This window comes from Onychostruthus taczanowskii, unplaced genomic scaffold (assembly GCF_017590055.1).
Source record: "Onychostruthus taczanowskii isolate IOZ18803 unplaced genomic scaffold, ASM1759005v1 scaffold19, whole genome shotgun sequence".
Lineage (NCBI taxonomy): Eukaryota > Metazoa > Chordata > Aves > Passeriformes > Passeridae > Onychostruthus > Onychostruthus taczanowskii.
Genome location: NW_024499128.1, coordinates 449,806 through 473,492, shown reverse-complemented (window position 1 = coordinate 473,492; position 23,687 = coordinate 449,806). Strand labels below are relative to the sequence as shown.

General features: G+C 49.1%; 1 protein-coding gene across 2 annotated transcripts in view; it reads right to left on the bottom strand.

The window, feature by feature from the left end:
- Positions 1 to 18,331, bottom strand: part of RHBDF1 (rhomboid 5 homolog 1) — a 37,653-nt gene extending 19,322 nt beyond the window's left edge. Inside the window, exons 1-3 of one of the 2 annotated variants that reach the window (XM_041401501.1) lie at positions 18,282 to 18,331; positions 16,922 to 16,977; positions 935 to 1,079 (exon numbers count right to left, since the gene is read on the bottom strand). In XM_041401501.1, coding sequence (XP_041257435.1) covers positions 935 to 1,079; positions 16,922 to 16,932 — 156 coding nt within the window. In that variant the 5' untranslated portion in view covers positions 16,933 to 16,977; positions 18,282 to 18,331. Of the gene's footprint in view, positions 1 to 934; positions 1,080 to 15,313; positions 15,567 to 16,921; positions 16,978 to 18,281 lie in introns of those variants that run through there. The other variant, XM_041401502.1, reaches the window with a different exon arrangement.
- Positions 18,332 to 23,687: the final 5,356 nt, after the last annotated feature.

Below are 23,687 nucleotides of genomic sequence, written 5' to 3'. Positions count from 1 at the left end.
CTGGATCACAGAATGATGAAGAGGACAGTTCTTGCTGTTCCAAGTGCAATAGAAGTTCCCTCTTAAGACAAGCTTGTCCTCAGCCCCCTCCAGGGAAGCTGTATAAGCCTCCATTTCTCTAATGACTAAACTTTTTTTCACATAAGTGACTGAACCCAGGCCCTGTACACACCCATGGAGCTGGGCAGCAAGAACCCTCTGGCTCTGCCTTTGGTGCACAAAGTCTCTGTTCCTGCAGCAAGGCCACACAAGCAGCCAGCACTCATCTCCAGGTCTCACCCTACAGCAGTTTTTAATACCTTGTAGCAGGTATTCCTGATATTCTCCCTATTCCCAGCACAAATAAGGGTGTTTGACTCTCATGCTTTGCACTATTAACCTATCACCTCATCTCTACTTCAGCACTCCTCAGTGTTATGTATTTCTCATCCCACATGGTCCTCTTACGCTCCTCCTGCTGCTACAGCTTTATGTTGCCAGTAACTGTTCTTTGCTGTTACTGATAAAAGTCTGTCATTATCTTGGCTATTCATAAGTCAGATTCATACCCTGCTCATTTCAGCACAAGCTCCAGCACTTCCAGACCTTCATGCTTGTCTGGGAGACCTTAAGTCCTCCAGTCCCCCTAAGAAATGTTTGTTTGAATACCTCACTCTCATATCCCAGCCAAGACGCTTCTCACAATGCCCACATCCAAACACTCACATCCACTGATGTGAGCACATCAGCCACCCACCCTCATCCCTCCCACATCCCCTTCAAGGGGAGTTAATTACTGCTCTTAAATTTACTCAAAGGTTCTGCCCCTTCTTATGTGGCCTCACGGCCTGCCATCACACGCTGCCTTTCCCTCAGCCAGGACTGATGGGGATCCCAGGCACAGGGATGCTCCCAGCACATCCCTCCCCAGCTCCCCAAACCCTCCCTGCTGTACCTGCACGGGCTGGGGGGGCTCCTCTGGCACGGGCATGGGCACCGGCACGGGGATGTCCAGTTTTAGCCATGGCGGCTTCTTCCGCTGTAAACTGCTCGTGCTGTCGTGTCGCGCCTCCGACATCGTCCCACGCTCGTCCTCAGGCCTAGGAGAGGGGACACACCAGAGTCAGGAGGGAATCTGGCTCATCCCTCACAGCCCATGCTGGCAGGGTGAGCAGAGGCTTCTCCTCCTAGCTGTGACCGATGGGCCCCAAGCCCCACGTGGATGAATTCCCAAAGTGCCTCGTGAGGGCTCAGGGGTCACAGCTCGTGCCCACCCTGCTCACTCAGCACCTGACACTCAGAGGACACAGAACCTCGAGCCACATACAGACACTGCAGTCACAAGTTTGAGTCGCCTCCCATTAAGATTTTTGCTGAGACTACTGTGAGATCCAGATTCCTTAAGAACAAGCCATGAATTAAATCTTAATGAGATCTGGATCCAGACCAACCAGCTAAGTAACTGCAGTATCAAAAGCCACTGGCCTCCCTCTAAAACCAGCTTGTGACTCACAAACACCCCTTTTTGCCCACCCAAAGCCAAGCACCACACTTTCCAACTCACCCACCACTTAGCAATTAGCAAGTGGCCATTTCTCATCACCGTTTGTAATCTCTTTTAAATGTAGTGATTTTCTAGAAACACAACACAGTGCACAGAGCAATACCAGTATAGCATGAACATTAGAGAACTGGCACTAATCCTGAACTAAGAGTGGTTTTCATACATAAATAATAATGATATGGTATTTAAATAAAAACCGCTGTGTAATCCAAACGCCGCAGTGAGCAGAGAGACTCACTGTCATCTTGCCCACTCTGCTGCAGTTTTGCCCTCCTGTTTGGGACCACAAGAGTCTTTCAGGCTGGCAGAGCACCCGCTTCACTGCGCACACTCAGAGAAACAATTCAGAAAACAGATTTCACTGGAGGCAGATCAGCTCAGATGCCTCCACAGGTACTTTCCACAGGTAATTTCCTAAATTACACTACAAGTTTGTATTTCTTCCCCTCCTATCACACACACAGTTTCAAGTGAACAGTGGGAAGCATGTGTGCTGAATGGGACAACAGATTCCATTCCCTCTGGGCTCCCTCCTTGCATGGCCCTAGCCTGGCCTATGGCACTTAGCCACAGGGGACAAAAAAAATCAAGTGCCCCAGCCTCTTCACCACAGTGGACAGATGGAATAAGCAACCAGTTAAATCAGCAGGCACACGTGCTTTGACAGGGAGCAGCAAAAAAACTCTGTTGGAATTAAAACTTAGAGCCCTTACAGTGTTAACACAGCCCATTTATTATAAATGCAGAATAAGTTTAACATGTAAGGATTCTTCCTTGAGAGAGGCCAAGTCCTAGGCTAGGACCAGAGGGATCTCCACCCTCAGAGACATTTGGCACACAACAAAACAAGGCCCTGAGCTGCCTGAATTATCCCAGCCTCGCAGTGGCTGAGCCAGTCAACCTGCACAGGTCCCTCCCAGCCTAAATTAGGCAGTGGTTCTCTGAAACGTGCACTGCCTCGCAGGGCATTGCCACCATGTTCCCACAGCTCCCTGCAGCTGCTCTGGAAAGGGAACTGCACACACCACTGCAAAAGATAAAAGGCAGGGGGGCAGGCAGGGGGGAAATAGGTCAACAAATGGGAGTGGGGGATGATCTGGATTGGGTTGGATGAGAATCTCATCTAAAAGGAGCTGAAGGCCAGCTGCTGGTTCAGTCGCTGAGCTGGGCCAGCTGCCAGGAGCGCTGTGCTCAGCTGAGCCAGAACGACAGAAAGGGAGGACTCAGCTGTAGGTGGATGAAGGTTGGGTTTCAGCAAATACCACAGGCCCCCAAAAGTCTGGGAATTCATGATCTAGCCTGTACAGACATGCCCTTCATACATGCACCACAGTCCTGTTGCACAGATGCAGTGCTGTGCATGAGAGGGACACAAATCCTTCCTTCCCTCCCTGCCGAGCTGCAGGGGTGGCTAAATACAACTGTTCTAACTTCCTGTAAGATAAGAACAGTGAGAGTATTAGGGGAACTCCTGCCTGTGCTTGGTATGAGTAAATCTGCTATGAGACACGATTTACTGAAAGGTCTTGCAAATTTGTCTTCATGGTGAGGTCAGAAAGCAAAGCAGATTTCCCATACCTGAAATACTCCAGCAAAAAGCTTCAGCATTTACCTCTGAGGATCACAAACACAACATGTCCTCAAGGTGTCCTAATCAGAGACCAGCCAAGAGAGACAGAGCCACCACTCTGGCACGACCAAACACAATCTATTTCACACAACTCAAGAGCCTCCTTCCTGAGCTTTCAAGGGCAAATTCAGAGCCTCCAAAGTAGCAACTCTGCTTTTTCCAGCATCTCACCACTGAGCCAACATCACTCAACATCCTTCCTGTCTACCTACAGGGCTGCCTTTGTGAGCAGGAGCTCTGGGTGTAAAGAATACAAATGTGTAGGATTTGCAGCTCTATCAATCAGTGAGGCCAAGTGAGGAAGGCAGAGGATGAATCACACCTGTATTGCCCGAAAGTTGCTGCAATAACGTGAAAACCTGTGAAAGACTTCTGATTAAATCTGTTCTGAGTTTCCCCTCCGAAATTGCCACAGACCACAGACAGTGATGTCCATGTATCTTCACTGGCTTCCCTGCCACCCTTGCAGACTTGCACATGGGATCTCCGGGGTGTACACACCTGCCAAAGAGGACATGCACACACAAGGGTAAAGCCTGTGGCCTTATAATTACACCAAAGTTGATTCAACTTTGTATTTTAGGCAAGGTGAAGATCTCAAGATGAAATTCACATTCTGACAGAGCAATGGATTGCTTTGCTTTCTCCCTGTTTCAGCAGTTAAAGAGTTCTTTAAGCAGCAAAGCATAAAAATGCTTATATAAGAATTATCTAAATGCATTCAGTATTTAAACCCCAGGTGAGTTTCCAGAGTAGCTGCAAACAGAGTATGTAGGAGCAAATCCCTCTACCAGTTCAACTTTCTTTACTCACTAGCAGGTTCATTTCCCAGTAAAAGAGTGCAGTGAAGGCAGAGCTATTCAGCATTCCCAACTCCCTGTGTGCATTTGGAGTGGCCAAAAATAAACCTTACAAACACCTAAGACTGGATCAAGCCCTGCCAGGGCAAGCACTGTGAATTCTGTATGAATAATCAGCCACAGCATAGGTCAGGCAGCTGCCTCTGCCCCAGGCACAAAAAGGCCTCCAGGGGGTTAACAGGGAGCCTGAATGTGGATCCAGCTGAATATATGGATATATAGACCAGATGAGCATCAGTGCATAGCTGTGTGCACAGATGTACAGCAAGATGTACAACAGCCTTTGCATGGCAGGTAACACTCCTTATTTCACCTGGCCCTCACCCAAAGTGATGCTAATTTCTGTCTCAGCACAGCAGTGAAAGCACTCAGCACAGTGTGAAAGCTGAGTTGCACACTGAGCCCTTGGTTACTTTTAGGGGTCAATGTTTCAGGGTCCAGTGTCCATGTATTTCATCAGGCCAGTGGGCTTTGTTTCAAAGTTAACTGCACTGATACATATTTTGTTTGAATGGTCCCATACCATGGATCCCAATTTCTCAGCACTGTCAAGAGGCCACCAACAGCAGCAGGATGGGAACACACACAGCACAGCCACGCAGGGTCCTTTTAAAGCCAGTATCTCATTTCCAGCTGAGGATGCCTGGCACAGGGTAGGAGTGGGAGATCATTCAACAGCCCTATCTCCCAGAACAGAGCCAGGGCATGTGCTGTGAATAACTCACAGGATTCTTGTGCCAGAAATATCTTCGCATGTAACAGTTCTGTATCCATCTCTATATCCATCCAATGGTTTTTATTCCAGAATTTATCCAGATCATTTTTTAATCCAAGCAAACTTCTAGTATTCATAACTGCACACGACAAAGCTCCAGAGATGAAACACATGCTGTGTGACAAGCCTGCTCCAGCTCGACTGCAAACCTGCCATTTCCTGGGTTCACCTGTTGCTCTGTAGCTCCTGGACTAGAAGTGTGATCAACTTTTCCCTATCCTCTTTCTCCATGCAAGTCCTGACTCTACAGATCTGTTCCATGCTCTTCCTACCATCCCCTTTTCCCACACCCACATCCAGAAGCTCAGTCCTCGTACAGGAGCTGTTTCAGACCTCTTGCCTGTGCTTGTTTAGTTTGGACTTTGTTCCACCAGCATCACAAAACTCAGGAATATGCAAATATAAGGCTGAATGAGAGGTATTTGCAAATCCAGCTTCTTCTAACTGATCAGCTGGTAGTGACATAAAAATTATTAGTAATGTCCATTTCAATTAAAATAAACAAACAAAAGAAAACACATATCAATGGCAGATAGTCTGGGAAATTCATCTTCAAAAGGTCTGTGCCAAAGCAAGGTCACAGAACCAGAATGAAAGGCAAATCCACTGTGCTGTGGGTCAGGCTAAGAAAGGGGAGAGCACATTAAATACCAAAGTTGGCATATGATCAAGGAAAGCTGCTTAGTGAAATCTACTGACCCAAAGAGCAAAGGAAAAGCTTTGTCCAGAAGCCTGAGCACGTTCCTAAAACTGACAGGCATCCTAAATACATTTAGAAGCTTGCACAGTTATTTCAAAGAAAGACCATCCTTCCATTTAAACAGACAACTGAAGCAATTCCCATGTTGACTTCTTTTCTTCCAAAATCTCCATTTTACCAGCATTCCCATTTAAAATAAAGCTGGCTTTTTTCCCCCCAAGAAACACTCCAAACAAAAACCAAAACAAAACAAAACCCCAACTTAATTCAACACTACCACACAAACAGCATCTGCTTTTTCCAACCAGCAGCACTGCTCCTCTCCAGCACAGTGTGTGCATGTTCCTCCAGACACCCCCAGGAGGTAACACACACCGGGGTTATTCCACTGCAATCCGATCTCCATGGTCAGACTCCAGCTGTTTTTCTCCATTTTTCAAGCCCCATCACTGAAACAGTCATATTTATAGTGCCTGCTACAGAAAGTCCCAGGCAAGCCCCATGTACCTGAAGGGGTCTGGCTAAGGCACAGGAATCCAGGTGGACACAGCAAAGAAACCAGGATCCTCACGGTGCTCTCCAGACAGGATGAGCCAGGGGAGCCAGAGGAGACAGCTCCTGGCTATGCCTCTCTCTCCAGGAGGATTGCTGCTGGCACAGCAGGGAAAAGGCAGGAAGTCCAAGGAGAAGAGGAGCAGTGGGGTTTCAGTCTCGTGGCTGCCAATAAAACCATCTAGCATGGATCAGACCCAAGGAGTTACAAACAATATCCCAAACACCAGGCGTGAGCCAGCCCCTTGAAACAGGCCAGATGGAGGGGCTGAGGGCAGGCAGGGACAGGGAAGGTGGGACAGGCCACTCCTGGGGAAAGCTGTTAAGGGCACAGCAACACCCAAGCTTTGGCTGAGCCCACCACCACTGCCCACCCTAAGAAAATACCTGAGGAATGAAGCAAAGCCATCAGCACTGCCCAGGGCCCTCTCCTGCTTTCCCAAGGCTGGCTGCTGAGCTGGGAAATGCTGTGAGGCTTTGCAGACCCACAGGCTGCCACAGAAACTGGGTCTGAGCAGTCCAAGCAGCTCTGAGCACAAGCCTGGCAGAGCTGTGCAGACACACTGCCCTTTGAGCCCTGCCCTGCAGGGAGCTGGCAGCACTGCCATTCCCACACACACCCCCTGTCCCTCTCACTGCTCTCTGCCATGCACGAGCTCTGCCTGAGTGCTGGTGAAGGCTGATGCCACTTCCAAGAGCCTGCACCAAATCACACAGGTAACAGTTCCTCAGGGCTCTCTCTGGCTTCTGCTTGTGAGCAAACCCATTTGCCAACTAGCTGCTGCCCAGGGAGCAGGCTTGCCTTACTCCACTGAGCCACTACAAGGTGTTTTACCAGCACAAACTAACCCTAGTAAATTATTTCCTGTTGATCTGGCAGCCTGAAGAGTCTCAGACAATTCAGATAAGCCCTGTGAAACCCAGAGAGGAAGGGTAGGACAAACCTCTTCAGTGATGGCTCAGCAGCAGTGATGACAGCAGCTCAGGTGAGACACCAAATACAGCCCTGAGCTGTCATCCCCTGCCTGTGTGAAATTGTCCTACTCCATCCCCACTGGGGATCTCACCATGAACCATTTAATTGAATTAGCTGAGAAATACCAGCTGAAACTGTCTGGTTTGGAAGAGGCCAGGCAGACCCCTAGACAGGAAACGGGAAGCTACACTGGGTTGGTATTTCATGCAAAGCCTTGTACAGGGATGGTATTCAAAGAGACACAGCAAGAGTGCAAAGTTTCAGCTGGGACCCACTGAACTTGGAAAAGGTTCAGCTGCATACAGAGACAGAGGGTTCTAAGTACAGGTAACGAAAACATCCACCAGTGAAGTCTGAACATACGTGAGCCAATCCCATGATCAAGAAAGGAGATGTGATATCCCTTTGAACAACTGATTTTCTTGATTTTCAGAAAAACATGAAGGTTATGATGGAAATCAAACAAAAATTAATTTCTACTTGAACACCAGCATTAAAAGCTTTCACAGCAGCTTCACCTGGGACCTGAAGGTATGTTGCCCTCATACAGCAGAGAAAGGAAAAACAGGAAGCTCAAAAACCTCTTCTGGTTTCTGCTAGTCTCCAGATCTGTAGCTGAACTCCTTCAAATACAGGTTAAAAGATGACCTCCAACTGCAACATGCAAACACTCACAAGCAACAGGCTGATCCTCAAGGTCCTTTTATTGCAGCAGACAAAGGGCAAAATAGTAACAAGAATTTGGAAACCAATGCTCAAAATTCAAGCTAAAAAGATGTCTTAAACACTTGAAAGAGATGCAAGCCAACAGAAGAAGCAGTGACCCAGCCCTGTGTGCTGCCCTCCTCCTCTTGCTGGCACCAGCATCCCCACAGCTGTTGGGTGATCCACACTGGGAACTGACCCACATGAGCTCAGCAGAGAAAATGGCTTGTTCCAGCCCCAGCTCCTTCCCACATGGCTCCACAAACACTTGTGCCAGCAGAAGGAAAGGGGAAGACACAGGAACAAACAGAGCAGCTGGAGCCAGATGATTGGACTGCTTCTCAAGAAAGTACAGTTTGAAGTGATTGTTGAAAGCATGGCCAAAACTCAGACTTGTAGCACAGTGGGAAGCCAACAATGCATCTCTAATCTTCTGAGAAGCACCCTCAGTGCAGGTGTCGGGTGCAACAGGAATAAAACACTACTGTACCACCAGAGGCAAAGTGAATTTCTTGGTGGGTTAATTTGGTGGGAAAACACCCAAACCATCCACAGATTGCTCCAGAGCTGACAGCCAAGCCTCACACCCGGGCAGCTTCCACAGAGGGGCTCCCAAGGGAGGAGCCTCCCCTGCTCACCCATGGCCTGGAGCACCCACAAGGAAGCAGGTGAAGGGAGCCAAGCAGAGCAGGCTGGGCAGAGGAGCCTTTTCCATCTCCTCAGCACGTGTGGCCCCGATGACAGAGACAGGTCTGCAGCACCAGCCAAGCACAGCCAGGACCCAGGCAGGGCCGGGCAATGAGAGATCTCCAACTCCACCTTCCAGAGCAAACCCAGCCCAGAGTCGTCTACAACATCCTGAGATACCAGCAAGGGCAACAGCCTGCACATAAACCAACCAGCAATGAGGGGGGAGCAGTGGAAAACCTTCTGGAGCACTTTGGCTCTTCACCCTGTTTATGTTTCTCTGTGACACACCCTGCGGCTTTGCCACCACATCCAACAGCCACATTTCCAGCAGCCACATCCTAAAAGTCTGGTCACAGCCTGGCACTTAGAAGCTCCATCAGGGCACAGCATGATGAGATACCTGCCAACAGCTCCAGTGATGGCACACCAAGCTCTGAGCAGCATTCCCATTCCTTAGGGAAGCCAGCAGAGCACTGCCTGGTCCTCCACAGGAGCTGTTTCCACCAAGAGATCCATTACCAGCTATCAGAGGAAGAATCATTTATGCAAGCTTGCTCCTGCACCCTGGTTGAAGGTAAGCACAGCTGCCTGTTGGCTCAGTGGTGCCTGGGCTGAGCCAGCAGAGCCCTTTGGGTCCCCAGCAGCCCCAAAGCACAGTTGTCTCAGTGCTCTGCATGGTTCTGCACATTCTTCAGGAAAGAGTGATCACAGACACTATTGCAGTGTACATTGAACTCATTTAAACAATTCAATGGGACTTCAGAGGATCCTGTTCCAGATTTATTCCCATTACTAGTGAAACAGATGCCTGGTTAAGTTCTGGCTGACCCACAAGTACCATGGGCACAGTCACTGCCTCAATTATACAGCAAGGTGAGAGTCACAAAAAGGCTTTTGTCAGTGCAGCTGCGACCTCACATTAGGAAACAAAAGACAAACCCAACAAAGGTTTTATTTTCATTGAAGTTTTGCATTTTGAAGTCTTTTTCTACCAGCTCTCATATTCATCACAAGTACTGTAAGGATTCAGGACACAAGGCAAGCTGGGATGACACTCAGGACAGAAGTAAACACTGGCTCTGGTTGATTTTGGAACAGCTGCTGTCCCTGCACCCAGCTCAAGAGCCATTTTCTTGGTAAAGTAATGCGTCTTAGTGATTACAACATTGTTCACTTAGAAAACATATCAATAAACAATTGATGGAAAAGCAATCTCCCCCAAAAAGATCACAATAAGCCAAACCAAAAACTATGTTAGACCAAAAGCTACTCATCCTCTACAGCAAAGACACTGGGTACTAAAAGCAGCTAAGAATCACTGTTTGTTGTGCTAAATAAAAACGTTTCAATGGCAAAAGAGATCAAAACTGCCACAAATGACAACATTTCCTATGGAAAGTTACATAAAACCACTCTGAATAGCAACCTAAAAAAATCTTAGAGGAAACAACAATAACAAACGCTGGAGCCACCAGAAGACAGAATTTATATTCAGGAAGGATGGAAGCCACAGAGCCATTCAGAACAGCTTTCTTGGCGTGTTCCTTTGAAACTCAGAGCATCCCCACTTCCCATCACACACCTGCTTTCTCCAGCACCACCACAGTTCTGCTCACCTGGGCACAAGTGAGAGAATAAAAAATGCCCACAGCAGTCAAGGCCCGGGGGAGATCCTTCAAAGGACCAATTAAACAGCCAAGAAATCAGAGCAGAGCTGGTTTGGCTGCTGTCCCTCACCTGTAGCCAAGGACACAGGAGAGCCACTCTGGTGCTCTGATTTCTCCCCTGGCTCATGCTTGATGGCCAGCCATACACCATCTCCTGCTGTGTCCAAGTGTAAATAGCTGCAGGAAGAGCTTGTCTTGCTCTGCAGGTGTGTGCACACCTCTGCACATTCATCGTGTGCCCAGTGCAACAACTCATTCTTAATGCAAATAAGAGTAATCGTAATTCTAGCTTGGTTTAGCAAAAGAAAAAAAAAATTAAATTCTAAGTGAGCCACACTTCTTCAGTCTGAGTGAATGGCACATTCTTGCCCACTGTTCTCCCTGAAATTACCCCAGAATAGCCAGGAAAAAGGAAGGTACACTCACACTTTGGCAGAACAACTCACAGTTTTTTCTACAGTTCACTTTAAGGCTTTGAATTTAAGCAACACAGTAACAAATCTCCGGTGTGCTGATTGCTACAGGGAAGTAACTCCCGAAATACAGAAGCTGCATTTGTCAACCGAGCAGTCTGAGCCCTCCAGATTTTAAAATCCAAGCAGTTCTAACTTTCACTGAGCCAAAGCCAAGTAAGTGCCAGATCTGAAGGACTGTAACTGCAGCGTCCTGTGCAGTTTCAGGATGACCTCATAGGGATTGTTCCTTTTTAAAGGAAAGCAAACCTTCAAAGCAGGGATTGCTGCTGACCAGCAGAGCAAGGGGCTGGCTCTGAGCAGAGTGGAAACAGGAAGGGGAGGAGGTGGCAAAGGTAAGCTTTCCAGAAAAGGCAAGATCAGGCATGGCTTGCTATCTCTTCTCCCCCTGGGAAGGCTCTACCATGCCAGGGAAGTATTGTGCAATGATACCTCAGACTTCACTGAGAAGAAATTACATTTCCTTTAATAAACATTGTGCTTTAGAGATGCTCTGATTACTAAGGCAAGGTCTGTTTGTTGCTGAAGGCCTCAGAATTTAAGAACATATCCGCTGCTCAGGTCTGTATCACCACACTTCCAACATTTCTTTGGTAGGCAAAAAGGAGCAGTAATTATATTTGAAATAAATTGTTTACCTAGATAGTTGAAGAGTGCATCCAAAGGAAATTACAGCAAAAACAAGCCCTATGTCAATCTGACATGTGCTGCCTGTGCAGCAATAGAGCACACAAGCAATGAAACGTGCACTCTTACAGCTTTAGGAGATTTGACCACTAAGATAAATGTGAAGAATAAGCTCTCTATCTTCACCCAGTGGGAAACAGACACTGTTACTCAGAAGGATTTGACCGTAGTTTGGATGATTTGGTCAAAAACTCAGCTGCTGATTTCCTCTTTGTTGCATCATCCCAACACACACTAAAAAAAAAAAAAAAACAAAAAAAAAAAAAAAAAAAAAAAAAAAAAAAAAAAAAAAAACAAAAAAAAACAAAAAAAAACCCTCCTCATTCCTACAGCAGCATGGACTGAAACAAGGATGAGAGGTGTGAGCTGAAGCTTCCACTGGTCCTGGACAGCAGCAAGATGGGTAGGACCAAAAAAAGGAGCAAACAGTCGGAAATCCCTGAAGTTCAACTAACAAGGATATGACAATAGGCAATCTCAGCACAGACGCATTTCCACTTCTCCCTGTGGAAACCTCACTCCCAGTGGCACAGACATTCTGCCTGGGAAAACAGACAGGTTGGCAGGCAAGCCCTGCCCAGCTCAGGGTGCACTGCAGGGAGGGTCTCCACAGCTCCATGCAAGCAGGCCTGGATGGTCTGAGCACACATCACACACCAAATTAGCCTGGGGTTCTTCGAGGACATGGAAACAGAGCTGCCAGCATGACCATGGGAAATGCTGCCAAACAGATCCATTTCCTTCCAAGGTTAAATCTTGCCTGTTGCCTGCCTAATCTCTTGGGACCAAGAGCTGCAGGGCTAATACTGTCCCTTCTACATGTTATTCTCTCAGAGGGGAGTTATTGAGCACTAGCAGAGTAAGCAACCTGATACCCATTCAGGTCCACTAGTTCTGAACAAGGCAAAAAATAAACAAACAAAAATAAAACAAAACAAAAGAAACAACCACAAGGCTAAAAAAAAAGCCTGCCACCTGGGAGAGAACTACCTGCACAACCCTGAACACCAGGGCTTCCCCTGCTCTGTGGAAAGAAACCATCTCCATCCTACCTTCCAGCAGCACTGGGATGTTTTACCCACAACCCAGACACAAATCCCATTAAATTCAGGCTGCAGCACCCACAGCACACACTGAGATGTTGTCACACAGCAGAAAGGATGCAACACAGCTCCCTGAGCAGGCAGGCAACACATGCATTCCATAGGTTCCTTAAAACTCAACATGTACATACCCAGCAGCTGGGAGTCAACCTCACAGCAACTGTGTGAGATCTGCACAGTTCATGTTTCCTTCCCTTCCAACTAGATGATGATAAATGTTAAACTTGGGAGTCCAGCACCTCTTCAACTGAAAAGGAAGGAAACTAATCCACATCTGAGCTCAGGGAAAATGTTAAGGAAGGAATCCATCCTTGAGTTTTAAGTATTTCTACTGAAATGTGTCATATACAGGCGAGAGGCTGGTGGTTGCAGGAACAGCAATTAATAGAGCTGTCATGTCAGGCCACAATTAATGCTGGAAACTCTGAGAAAGATGCATGGTCTCCACGGGGTGCCAAAGCCTCCAGAGATAGCTATGGAAGAAAGGCAGCAACCACAAGGGAAGAATCTTATCAAAAGTCTGGTCTGCTGGATAAAAGCTGTAGAGTGACAGATAAAGAAATGTCAGGATCTTCAGCTCACAGCCAGTCCTGCTTGGCAGGCACATCCCCAGCAACATGGGGTTCACACAACACACGCTCTGCTCAACTTCTTCCTGGACACACTGAATGGAAGAGGAAAACAAGCTGGTAATCCTGGCCATGTTGCCCATCTCAGGCCTTCAGCACTAACCAGGCTGTGTTTGCACTGCAGAGAGATCCAACACACTGAAGGGAATCAAACCTTTACTAATTATATCTGAGCATGAGGGCTCTGTGCCCAGAATAAACTGTCCTATCATGCCACACTCAACAGACCCTGCCTCTTTCAAGGGAACATGTCGGGACTTGCTGGCTACTTTCCGGGGCTAGATTCCAGAGGAACAGGACTGATGACCCCAAAAGGAATTCCTATTCCTGCCTGGCGACCTCGTGCAGCTGCAGCCCCGTCACAGTCCCTGCCACGAAAGTGAAACGAGCTGCCAAGTCCAGTGACGAGGTGCTGGCCCTCTCTGAGGGACATAATTCCTGCCTGAGGTGACACATCAGGGCCACACAATCTCAGTATCCAGACACAGAGAGGACAAGCTTGTTGGAGAAGAGGTTTTGGCTGTGCTCTGCAGGCCAGCAGCACTCTCCACATTCAAAGTTCATCCCCCCGGCTGAAGCCTACCCAGCACAGAGCAAGACATTCCCGAGACCAGGGCCAACCCATGGCTTTCCCCAGAACCTGAAAAGCCAGTTTGTAGGCAGATCTCTTGCAAGTGGATTGCTTAAAAAAAAAAAAAAAAAAAAAAGGCCTGTCATGGGAAGTCCCAGAGCAGAACTAGTTTTGTGGGAGTTGCTTTTACGCTGCACAGCATCAACCTCCTTTCATGGGAACACACAGAAGCAGGAACAGCACGGACACACGTCCACATGCCAGAGCTGCTGCCTTCCTGGGGGCTCAGGACCAATGAGCACAGAGGCCAGGACAAAGCTGGGGACCTGTTCCAACTGTACGGCACCTCCTGGAAAGCTGGCAGTATCCCAGCTCAGAAATGGCACGGGCTCCCAAGAGCACAGGGGAGACCTGGGCTAAACAGCAGCAGCAGCCATGAGGATTTAGGGACATGAGGGATGCAGTAGGAGGGAGAGATGATAGCTGTTATTAGAGCAACTGAGGGTTAAAAAAAAAAAAAAGCAGACAAGCCCTTTCATAAAGTCCATTTAACAATCAAAGCTTAAAGGAAGTATCTAAAGTTCACCTCTTTCTTCCAACTATATCAACCAATCTAACACGAGTCATCACCTCCTCCTGCAAACCTGCACCACTGAGATGGAACAGCTGGAGAGCAGCATCCTTCATACACTGGAGTGGAAATGCTATTCTTCCAATGATCTGCTCCCCAGCTTGTCCCAAGTGGGCCGTTTTTATCCCCGTGGTCACAGCCCACAGGCAGCTATTTGTCCTTGCTGCCCTATCAGCGTTACTGCAGTTAACACCCAGTGCTCCTTCCTTGTCCCACGCTTCATTCAGAAGCTTTGCTGCCTTGTCCCTTCCCGTTACGTGTGACTATTTTTTCCCTTTACTGCAGAATGCACTTTTCTTCCCAGAGGAAATTAGCAGGCAAGGGGACAAAAACAGGAAGAAAGGAAACAACTTCCTGCTTGCTCCAAGACCCGGCTTGGAGACATCTCTGAGCGGCACCGTGCACCCCGCCACGAAGCCAACCTGCAAGAGAAGCAGCAGCCACAGAACCGAGTCGGGCACAGGAGAGCACCAGACAAAACTCATCTGTGCTGCCACTCACCTCCTCTGAGTTACACTGGAGAAAACACAGGGCAAAACGTACATATGGGGCACTTTGGCACTGCAGGGATATGTGTGGCAGGATGGGGCTGCTCGCTGAGGAGCCCAAAAGGACTCGGCACGGAGGGTGCAATCCTGCAAAGCTTTGGTCTTGCTCGCGTCAGGCTGCCGTGATTCCCTTGCTTCGTGCCAGCCGTGCACAGTGTGAGAACTCAGTTCAGGGACTCGATCCGGCAGGAAAACTAACCTTAACATGTAAAAAGCCATCTATTTTCCACCAGATCATCTCCGAAAGTTGCTGCCAAAGCGCGGGTGCCAGCATCAGGGGAGGGACGGGTGGGAAAGCGTGGAGATGGGGCGGACTCGGATGAGCCGAAACAAGCCGTGAAGGCGCACCTCCACCTACAGCCGAAAGCACTGAGATCGCCAAGCTCCCGACATCCAAACACGGGGGTCGGGGGCAGCACCTGCCTCCGGCGAGGCTCTTACCCCGCGGGCCGCCGCGGGCCGCTCCCTGCCCGGCTGAGCGGCGCGGTCCCGGTACCTCGGCGGGGCAGGGAACGGCCCCGCGGGATGCCCCTCCCGGCCAGCCCCCCCTCGTCCCCCCGGCCCCGCACTCACCGTGCAGGCGGGCGAAGCGCAGCGGCCGCTCGGCTCGAGCCGCCCCCCAGTGCGGCTTAAGGGACCGGCGCCGCCGAGCTCGGCCCGCGGAGGGCGCGGAGACTCCTCCCCCGTGCCAGGGGCCGGCCGGGCGGGCACGCCATTCACAGCCTCGGCATGCAAATAGGAGCCGGGAGCCGAGCGGCGCTCGGCGCTGAGAGTCCCGGCGGGGAGCTGCCAGCGCCCGGGGCCGCGGGACGCCGCATCCCGCCGCGCCGCCCTGACTCACGGGGTAGGAATGCGCCGCGCCGGGCGGAAGCCACCGGCCCGCCCGCGGCCCCCGCAGCCCCCGCCTTCCCCGCTGCCTCGGCGGTGGGCAGCGCCCTTTAGCCCCGCCGCTGGGCTGGGGTGGCGGGGTTGAGCGCCGGCTCCCGTTAGCATCGGTCCTGCGGGTGTTGGGATCGCTGCCGTGCCCGCGGGGAGCTGCGGCGATTCCCGTGCCGGGAGTCCCCTTGGCTGGGCACCGCTGAGCTGCCAAGCCCTGGCCCCTCTGCCCCCCACGGGAGCCTTCCCACTAAGCCTCCCGCGCACTGGGCTGTGATGCTCCCGGTCCCCTTACTCTTTCTGTCTGTTTCACTGTACTTTACCTTCTCCTCGCCCATTCCCCTACGCTTAGTGCCGTGTTTCCCACCAAGTCTTCACACCTCCTCTTCCATCCATGTGGTTAGCGTATCATCCCTCCTCTAAGCTGTTTCTTTCCTCACAGTTTAAACATTTTTCCCTTCTGGAGGGCATCCTCCCACCTCGATTGCTCAGCCATCCTCTCCTTTGTCCTGGGATTGCTGCAGAAGATTTCTCCATCCATCCTCTGAGGAGCATCAGTCAGCATGTATTGCTCACGCAGAGCATTGCTGGAGATCCAGCGAGGCCTGCAGGGTGCACATCCCTCTTGAGCAGGTCCCCAACCCACAGCTCCAGATGCTTTCAATGTTAGTAATAACTGGGGGGATGATGTTCCTTTCCCATCTCACTGCATCTTCCCCTCCAACCTGCGTGCTCCAGCCGAGCTGAGCTCATCGGTACCGCACCCAGCCCTGCGCGTGCCCACGGCAGCCACACGTCGAAGGCAGCCCCCAGAGAGCCCTGCTAACAATATCATGTCTCGTTAGCTAATGAGCAAACGCAGAGCAGCCCCAGCTAGCCCTGGCTGAGGTGGAGACCAAATCGCACGCAGAACCCTGAGTGTCCGCAAAGCTTAACAGGCACAAATTATTTTCAGATGTTTCTACCACATAAACAAGGAAAAGAAGCATCCAGTAATGCATTCGCAGGGCCCTTCAGCATCTCCCGCGAGGAACGCTCTGGAGCTGGGAGTGGAATCTGACCCACCCCTGCTCGTTCTTTGCCTCCTGCCAATAGTATGTGCATTTTGCAAGAAAAGCAAAGCTCTGTCACTGAAACGTGACTTCTTGCTCCTGTAGAAAGCTCTTTCAGACAGCGCTGCTAACCCCATCCCACAAATTCCTGTTCCCCAATGCTTCCCTACCCAGCTCCCAAACTCTTTTACCCAAGCTTCAGGAATCTGCAGAGCTGGATAAAATCTATCCTGTTGGTAAAGCATACACCTACCTTGCTGCCATCACCAGCCAGAGTGGTTCTCCTTCAGTGCACTGAGTCCTCCTAGCCTAAAATAGATAGAATAAGGTGACTTAAAGCCAGGTTCTGACTGCTCAAGCACGAGATGGTGAATGGCAGCAGTTCAGTGTTGAGCACCCACCATTCCTGGCCTGGAGCAGCTCATCTAGCCCATAAACCTTGTTTGTTTTCTCGCTCTTCAGGGAATACTTCTATTTGAAATGTGGACCAGCTGAAGGAGAGCTCTTTCCTGGTGCTTGTTATGTTTAAGGTGAACATGTGATTACATGAATTTGTTTAATTCTTCTCTGCTGGAAACTGGAATTTCCTCCCTACTTGAAAACCATGAGAAACTGTGATCTTGCCACAAGACGTGGTTAAAGACCCAATGAAATAGATATCCATCAGCATGTGAATGCAGCACTTTCACTGCTGCAGCTTGCTAAAACTGCTTCAAGGCCTGGTGAGACACACACCTGCCTGCTTCCAGCCAGGCACTGCTGGGTCTGCACCAGCCAGGAGTGTGCACAATGGCCCTCAGGTACTGGACAGAATTGTTCAACACCTCATCTCCTGCCGCATCCCCTCCTGCTTGCACATTTGTATGCAACACTCCTTGGAGCACTGATCCTGTGTCATCAAGTGTTTAATTGTGGCTCCACTGAATATGGATTATAATCCAAGCAGGTGGTGTTACAGCCTGTGTGCCTTGCCTGACAGTTTTGTGAGGACAGCTAGGACACACCAGGAGCACAGAGGTCTGTTTTTATCAGGATCACCGGTTCCCTAGAGAGATGATCCCATTCCAACATGCTTTGTTCAGTGTTTGGGCCAAGAAGGCATCCCACTACCTGTCAAGCACAGTAGAGAGCATCAGATTGCAGCCTTGACCAGTAAAAACAGAGCTCCCCTTGCCCTCTGGAAATACATGGGCTTAGCAGTGCCTCCTGTGCTGACATGAAGCAACAGCACAGCCCTGGCAGCTGTCCTAGCAAACAGGGAAGAGGTCCAGAAAGGCCTGGGATTTCTTCTGGGGAGGATTAATAACACAGAAACCCAAGCGAAGTCCCACGGAGTTTCAAACGCAGGTGGCCTGGCCAGGAGCCAGAGAGGGAACTGCCAGGAGGGAAAGGACGGGGATTCCCTTTGGGAAATGCCTTCCCAGGATGGATGGCTGGACCTGCAGCCCCTTGCTGGGGAGCAAACCAGGTTCCTGGGTGCCAGTAGCTGATCAGTTTTTCACCCCCAGCTGCACGTGTGTGTGGGATCCTTCAGACAGGAGAAGTGGGGATGGTACAGCAGGATCTGTTCACCAGACCTGCTACAGAATTATCTCTCCCTGTTCCTCACTAACCTGCAGCTCCTGGTGTGCAGCTGGCCCAGCTTTCTGCCTCAGGGAGAGCAGTGAGGGCTGCTCTGAGCACCCAGCCTCAGCAGTGCCCTTCCTCACACACCGTGGGAGTGTTGGTGCAAAATGCTTGGACTGCAGATGTGCCCCAGAATGGATGCCAAACTGGGAATGGTGCTGCTGACCTGCAAAAAAAAAAATTGACATTTTTTGGAGTGCAAACCTTTCACTTCCCAAAAAAAACCCCAAAGAACCAAACAACTTCTATTAACAAGCAGCTATGTCGCAACTTCAATTTCCTATAACCCACTCAATTTACATGAAGTTCAGAAACCTCAAACTGGGTGGAAGGTCTTTGGAAGCCTCTGTTCACCCTCAGGCAGCAGCAGACAGTGCAGACATTGTGTGGGATCACACCTGTGGCAAGGAGGGACACAGAGGTGACTTTGGCCTGGCAGTTCCATGCACCTGCTCAGGTGCTGGATGTGCCAGGGGCTGAGCTGGTAGCAGGCCTGCAGGGATTGGGGGTTTAAGCCCATGGAAGAGGTTCAAAAATAAAGCCAAGCCCCATCATCCTTGCCTATAGGTTCTTCAGCCCAAATCAGGACAGATAATTCCCCTCACAGACATCATCAACGAGTCCACCGGGGGCTGGGGAACAGCAGACAAGCAGGAAGAGGAGCCAAAATGTTGATCTGGGAAGATGGTGGTACCCCAGACCACTCAGCCACAGGAGCTGCTGCCCAGCAGAGCACAAGGAAATCACATCAAAACTCAGGCCCTTCATTTTCTGCCCGGATTAATTGCAATTGATCATTCCTGGCTCTAGCCACAGGGAATGTGTGTGCTTGCAGTGCCAAGAGGAGGTGGAGGAGTGGAAATGAGATACAACTAGGATTTCATGGCTAGCCCATAAAGAAATATTTATTTCCAATTGTATTTTACCCAGAAAATCCAGTCAGATCAAAATGGCAATTTTCATTTTGGTGAAGTCATTGAGGGAATTGGCAAAAAAAAAAAAAAAAAAAAAAAAAAAAAAAAAGGGGGAAAAAAAGCATGCGTAAAGCAAGCTATGGTTTCCAAAATATTTAGAAAATGTCACTTAGCAAAATAGCTTCTTTCTCCCCAGTTTACTTCAACACAAAAAAGTGCTTTTAACATACATATATGTGTGTGTTTCATATGGAAGGAATAAAAATGTCAAGGAAGAAGTAAGATAGAACTCCCAAAATATCTCTTATGTAGCCTGAAAGGCTCTTATCATTTTCCAATCCACTCTTGGCAAGAGATGAAATAATATTTCTTCAGAATTTCAAAACTGGGCAGATTTATTTCCAAGAGGCACACAAGGACTCTTATAAAGCAGTGAAATACAGAGAGCAGTGGCCAAGGGTGTGATCAAACCTTCACTGTTGGAATGCAGGCCTGGGAGAGCCTGAATCCAAATTGCACAAATTACCTTTTAGTTGTTGATCTGTAATTCTGGATTGCCTGGGTTTTGAGCAGGGACTTTCATTTAAATGTCCGGGTTCTACTTGACAGGGAAGGGGTGCCCAAAGGAAAAAATGAGCCCCAAGGAATGTGAGCTGGATGTCATGGTGCCATTTGGGGTCTTTATGTCCTACCCCCAGGGCTGGGTATCAGCTACTGGTGTCACATTTGATACCAGTACTAAGAGTTGCTCCTGTTGACGAAGAGAAGCACAAGGGGTAGGAACATGCACATCAGCCTGCAGGTGCCAAAGAATCCCCAAAAGCACTGTGAGACATTGTCAGGTGGAGCAGCAAGGTTTGGTAGCCTGCAGCCAGTAAGGGCATCCTCCAGGTTAGCCCAGGTGGCTCCTAACCTGCTGCAGTGGACAAGCCTTGAAGGAGAGCATTCAAAATTAGCAATAAGAGAGGTCCAGTTCAGACAGAACACTGCAAAAAAGGACTTCAACTTGGCATTAGGCACAGTGAAGCTCACCATCTCCTAAATTCCTGTATTAATTTAAAGGGAACTGAATTGAAAAAAAAAAAAATCAAAATTTCCAGTTCAGTTATTCATAAATGAACTGAAGGAGTTCATAAATGAGCTGAGGAATTTTGGTTTGTCTGTCAGCAATAAGCTACTTTTTGAAGAAAGAGCAGAGATATGCTATCTTGATGTAAAAATATGAACTCAGTAATTGGAGAAAAAATAATTCAGTTACTGACAGCAAGCTTGTAAAGAACTTGCTCAGCTAAAATAACAGGGCATTGTGTAAATCCAGCAAATCTTTACACAAATCTGTAACAATAGTTTTGGCATAGGCAAGTAACAAAGTAAGAAGCTGAAATTTCAAAGTAAAACCAAATTTCTCTGAGAGTCAGTAACAGAGATCCTATCTCCAGCAAAAAATAATTTAATCATGTCACCCTGCAGTTAGTTAGACTTAAGGAACAATAATGTTTAGTGTAAAAACTATTCCAAACAGTCTAATTTTATGGGTTCTGATCCAGACTTTGTCAATCCCCCTGTGCTGCCAGGAAATAGCTCCTCTTCCCAGTCTGTCACTGCTTTGCTGGTTGATCCCTTCTACGCTATTCCTGATTTTTCAGGTTGAAACAGGAGCCATGGAAGAGGAGGGGGCTACCAGCTTCCAAAGGTGTTATGAGCTCTGTCTCTGGCATGTCTGGAGTGTGGCCTTGCTGTTGCATTTTGAAGGCCTCCAAGGACAGAGTTCTCACACCTGTCTGGGTCCTGGGGTCCTGTGCAGAGCTGGGCCATTCTCACAGGGACAGGTCCCATCCCAACGTTCCCCTGTCACTCCTGTGGCCTTCTGCCCTTGCAGGGCCCCTGGGTTTCAACCCTCTCCACCTCATCCTGCAGGGAGAGCAAAGCCACCCCTCAGCTCTCCTCCTCATTGGCCCTTCCTGGGCTCTCCAGTGCCTCTCCCCTGTATAGAGGATGAAAGTTGGGATGTTGTGGTGTGCACTGAAACACTGTGCTATGCAAACAGGAACAGAAAGATTAATTGTACTTTAACCCCATCAGCAGTGAGCCTACAAACATCTGTCAAACACACTGAGCTGTAAAGGCTCCCTGGTTTCCAGCAGAACTTTCAGAGCAGAAGCTGAGGAAGCTGTAGCTGACCTTAGCTGAGGAAGTGCTGGTGGAGCTGTCTCTGCCTTTCCAGACCTTCTGCAGGACATGGCAGAAACAGGAAGCTGCCAGCAAAGTTTTTAACAAATACTCTGTTTATGATTGTCGTAAGATGCCGAACAAGGGGAAGGCAAGAAAGGAATGAAAGCCCAGAAGAAAGCAACTGTTAATCTTGACTCCTACCCAAGCCTACTGCATGTATTACATTTTATTACAAACATTTCTTACAAAAAGTCCACACATGGATCAAATGATCCCAGTGGAGTGACATGGTTCAGCACTAGCCAACCTGCTAATATCTGTCTTGCTGGGTTTTCCTTTTTCCTGGCACATGAAGCATTTTTAAATCATCTGGAGCTTCCTACTGCTTCAGGACTTACGAGATCCCAAAGCCAGTGATTCAGAAGACTCCTAAGTCACCCTTTGGAAAACTTTTGGGTGTATGTGTGACCAAGCCTTTCCCACGGAGCCTCAGCTAAAGCAGACTGGCTGTCCCAGAGACCCATTCCCTCTGTCACTGGATGTGACAATTGCACCAGTGAATATGGTCAAAGCTTCAGCTAGGCAGAAGGCAGGCAGCCAGCATCCTGAAGGGTTTGATAAAACAGAGTGTGTCTTCATTCCAAATTACGACAGAGCCCCTGGATTTCAAGTTGTTCACAAAGGAAAGATCTGTATGAAATATCTAAGCCTTTCCAAAAATAAAAACAAACCAAATCCCGCAAATGCTTGGACATGGTCCATTTTTTCATGTAACATACAGAAACTTCTCAAAAACTGGGTGGGGAATTGTTTCAGAAAAGGGCAAAAGCTTCCAAACTGCTTGCTTCCAAAAGCCCTCTGAGCCCTGTGGAGGAGGCAGACAGATATTTTGCTGAACTCCAACTGGAATCACCTCAGGACGCACATGATCGGACAGAAAAGGGCAGATCTGGAGTTTTGCTGCCCCAGTCCAATTTCTTCCCAGCCAGACTGCAGCAGGAGGGACCAGTGGGTCATCCCTGGGCTCTGCAGTTCCCTGGAGTGGGGTCTCTCCTGTGCTCCAGTATCGACAGTTTGGATCACAGCCCTCAGTGCGAGAAAGAGAAAGAAGCCGCTCACTGTCTCGGTCCTATTCTCCCCCGAATAAAGCCTTGCAGGAAAGGGAAGGGATCATTTCATTTCTTAAAGGGCAGCTGAATCCCCTCTAAATGGCCACATTCTTGTCCCTTTTGCAGAGTGTGACTGGTGCCAAACATGGTCACAAAGGCGTATTCACAGCTTTTTCCTTCCTACACATTCAGGAGTTGAAAGCCAGTTTGGTACAAACTCCCCAAAATGACTTATTCAGCAGCTGCTTGCCAGCTTCCTGTTTGCAGAGCAGGGGGGCTGGAGCAGGGGCACAAGCCCCAACACCAGGCACGCTGCTGTGGGCACCCTGTGCCCCTGCTGCTCCCTGAGCCTGGCAGAGCATCAGCCACTGCTGACCGGGCTTGGCTTGGGCAGAGACCCCATCACCAGACTGGCCTTTTCACCTCTGCTCTTGGTTTCACCAGCAAATTTGCTTTTTCTTGAGGTCACTGGTCCCTGGGATATGTTCCAGCTCTAATGAGGATCTTTTCCCTAGTAAATAATTCCTCCTCTCACCAAGGGAATGGAGCAAATGCTGAGCCTCAAGCTACTGAGCACGGAGGGAGGGCAGCCAGCTCCTACCCTTGCCAACAGCCATGGAAGTGATTATCCTCCCTGGGATCAAGAGACTCAATGTCTTGTCTAGAAAACCTACAGGAAGACATTGAAGGAACAGGGACAAAGCTGCGCTTCAGCTCATAGGTTCATTTATAGCAGGGAAATCAGGAAAAATGGACAAACCTTGCTCACCACAATGCCACCTTCATAATGACAGCCACAGATCCTTCCTCATAGCCTCTCAGCTCCATCACGCTTTGGAGAAGTGTAGGAAAGACCAGGATAAGGATCATCCAGATGCTTTTTATCTGGGAGCTGAGCTCTCAGGAGTGGTTTGGGGTGGCAGAGTGTCCCTGCTGGGCACAACATGGGTTTACCAAGGAGAAGGAACCCCTGGGTCTGTGCAAGCTCACGGAAAAAAGAGTGCCTGCTGTGAATGGGTCAGTGGTGACTCCTGATTGCAGGGGGAGCCGATCAGGATGTTTTCTCAAGGCTGGCTTTTGGTTCTGTGTTTTTTTTACCATCTGTGACTGCCAGCAGAACGGTTTCCCTCCTCAGCCTCCTACATGGCCTTTTGCTGGAAAACACCCATGTAGTGTCTGCAATCCCTGCAGCCACGTT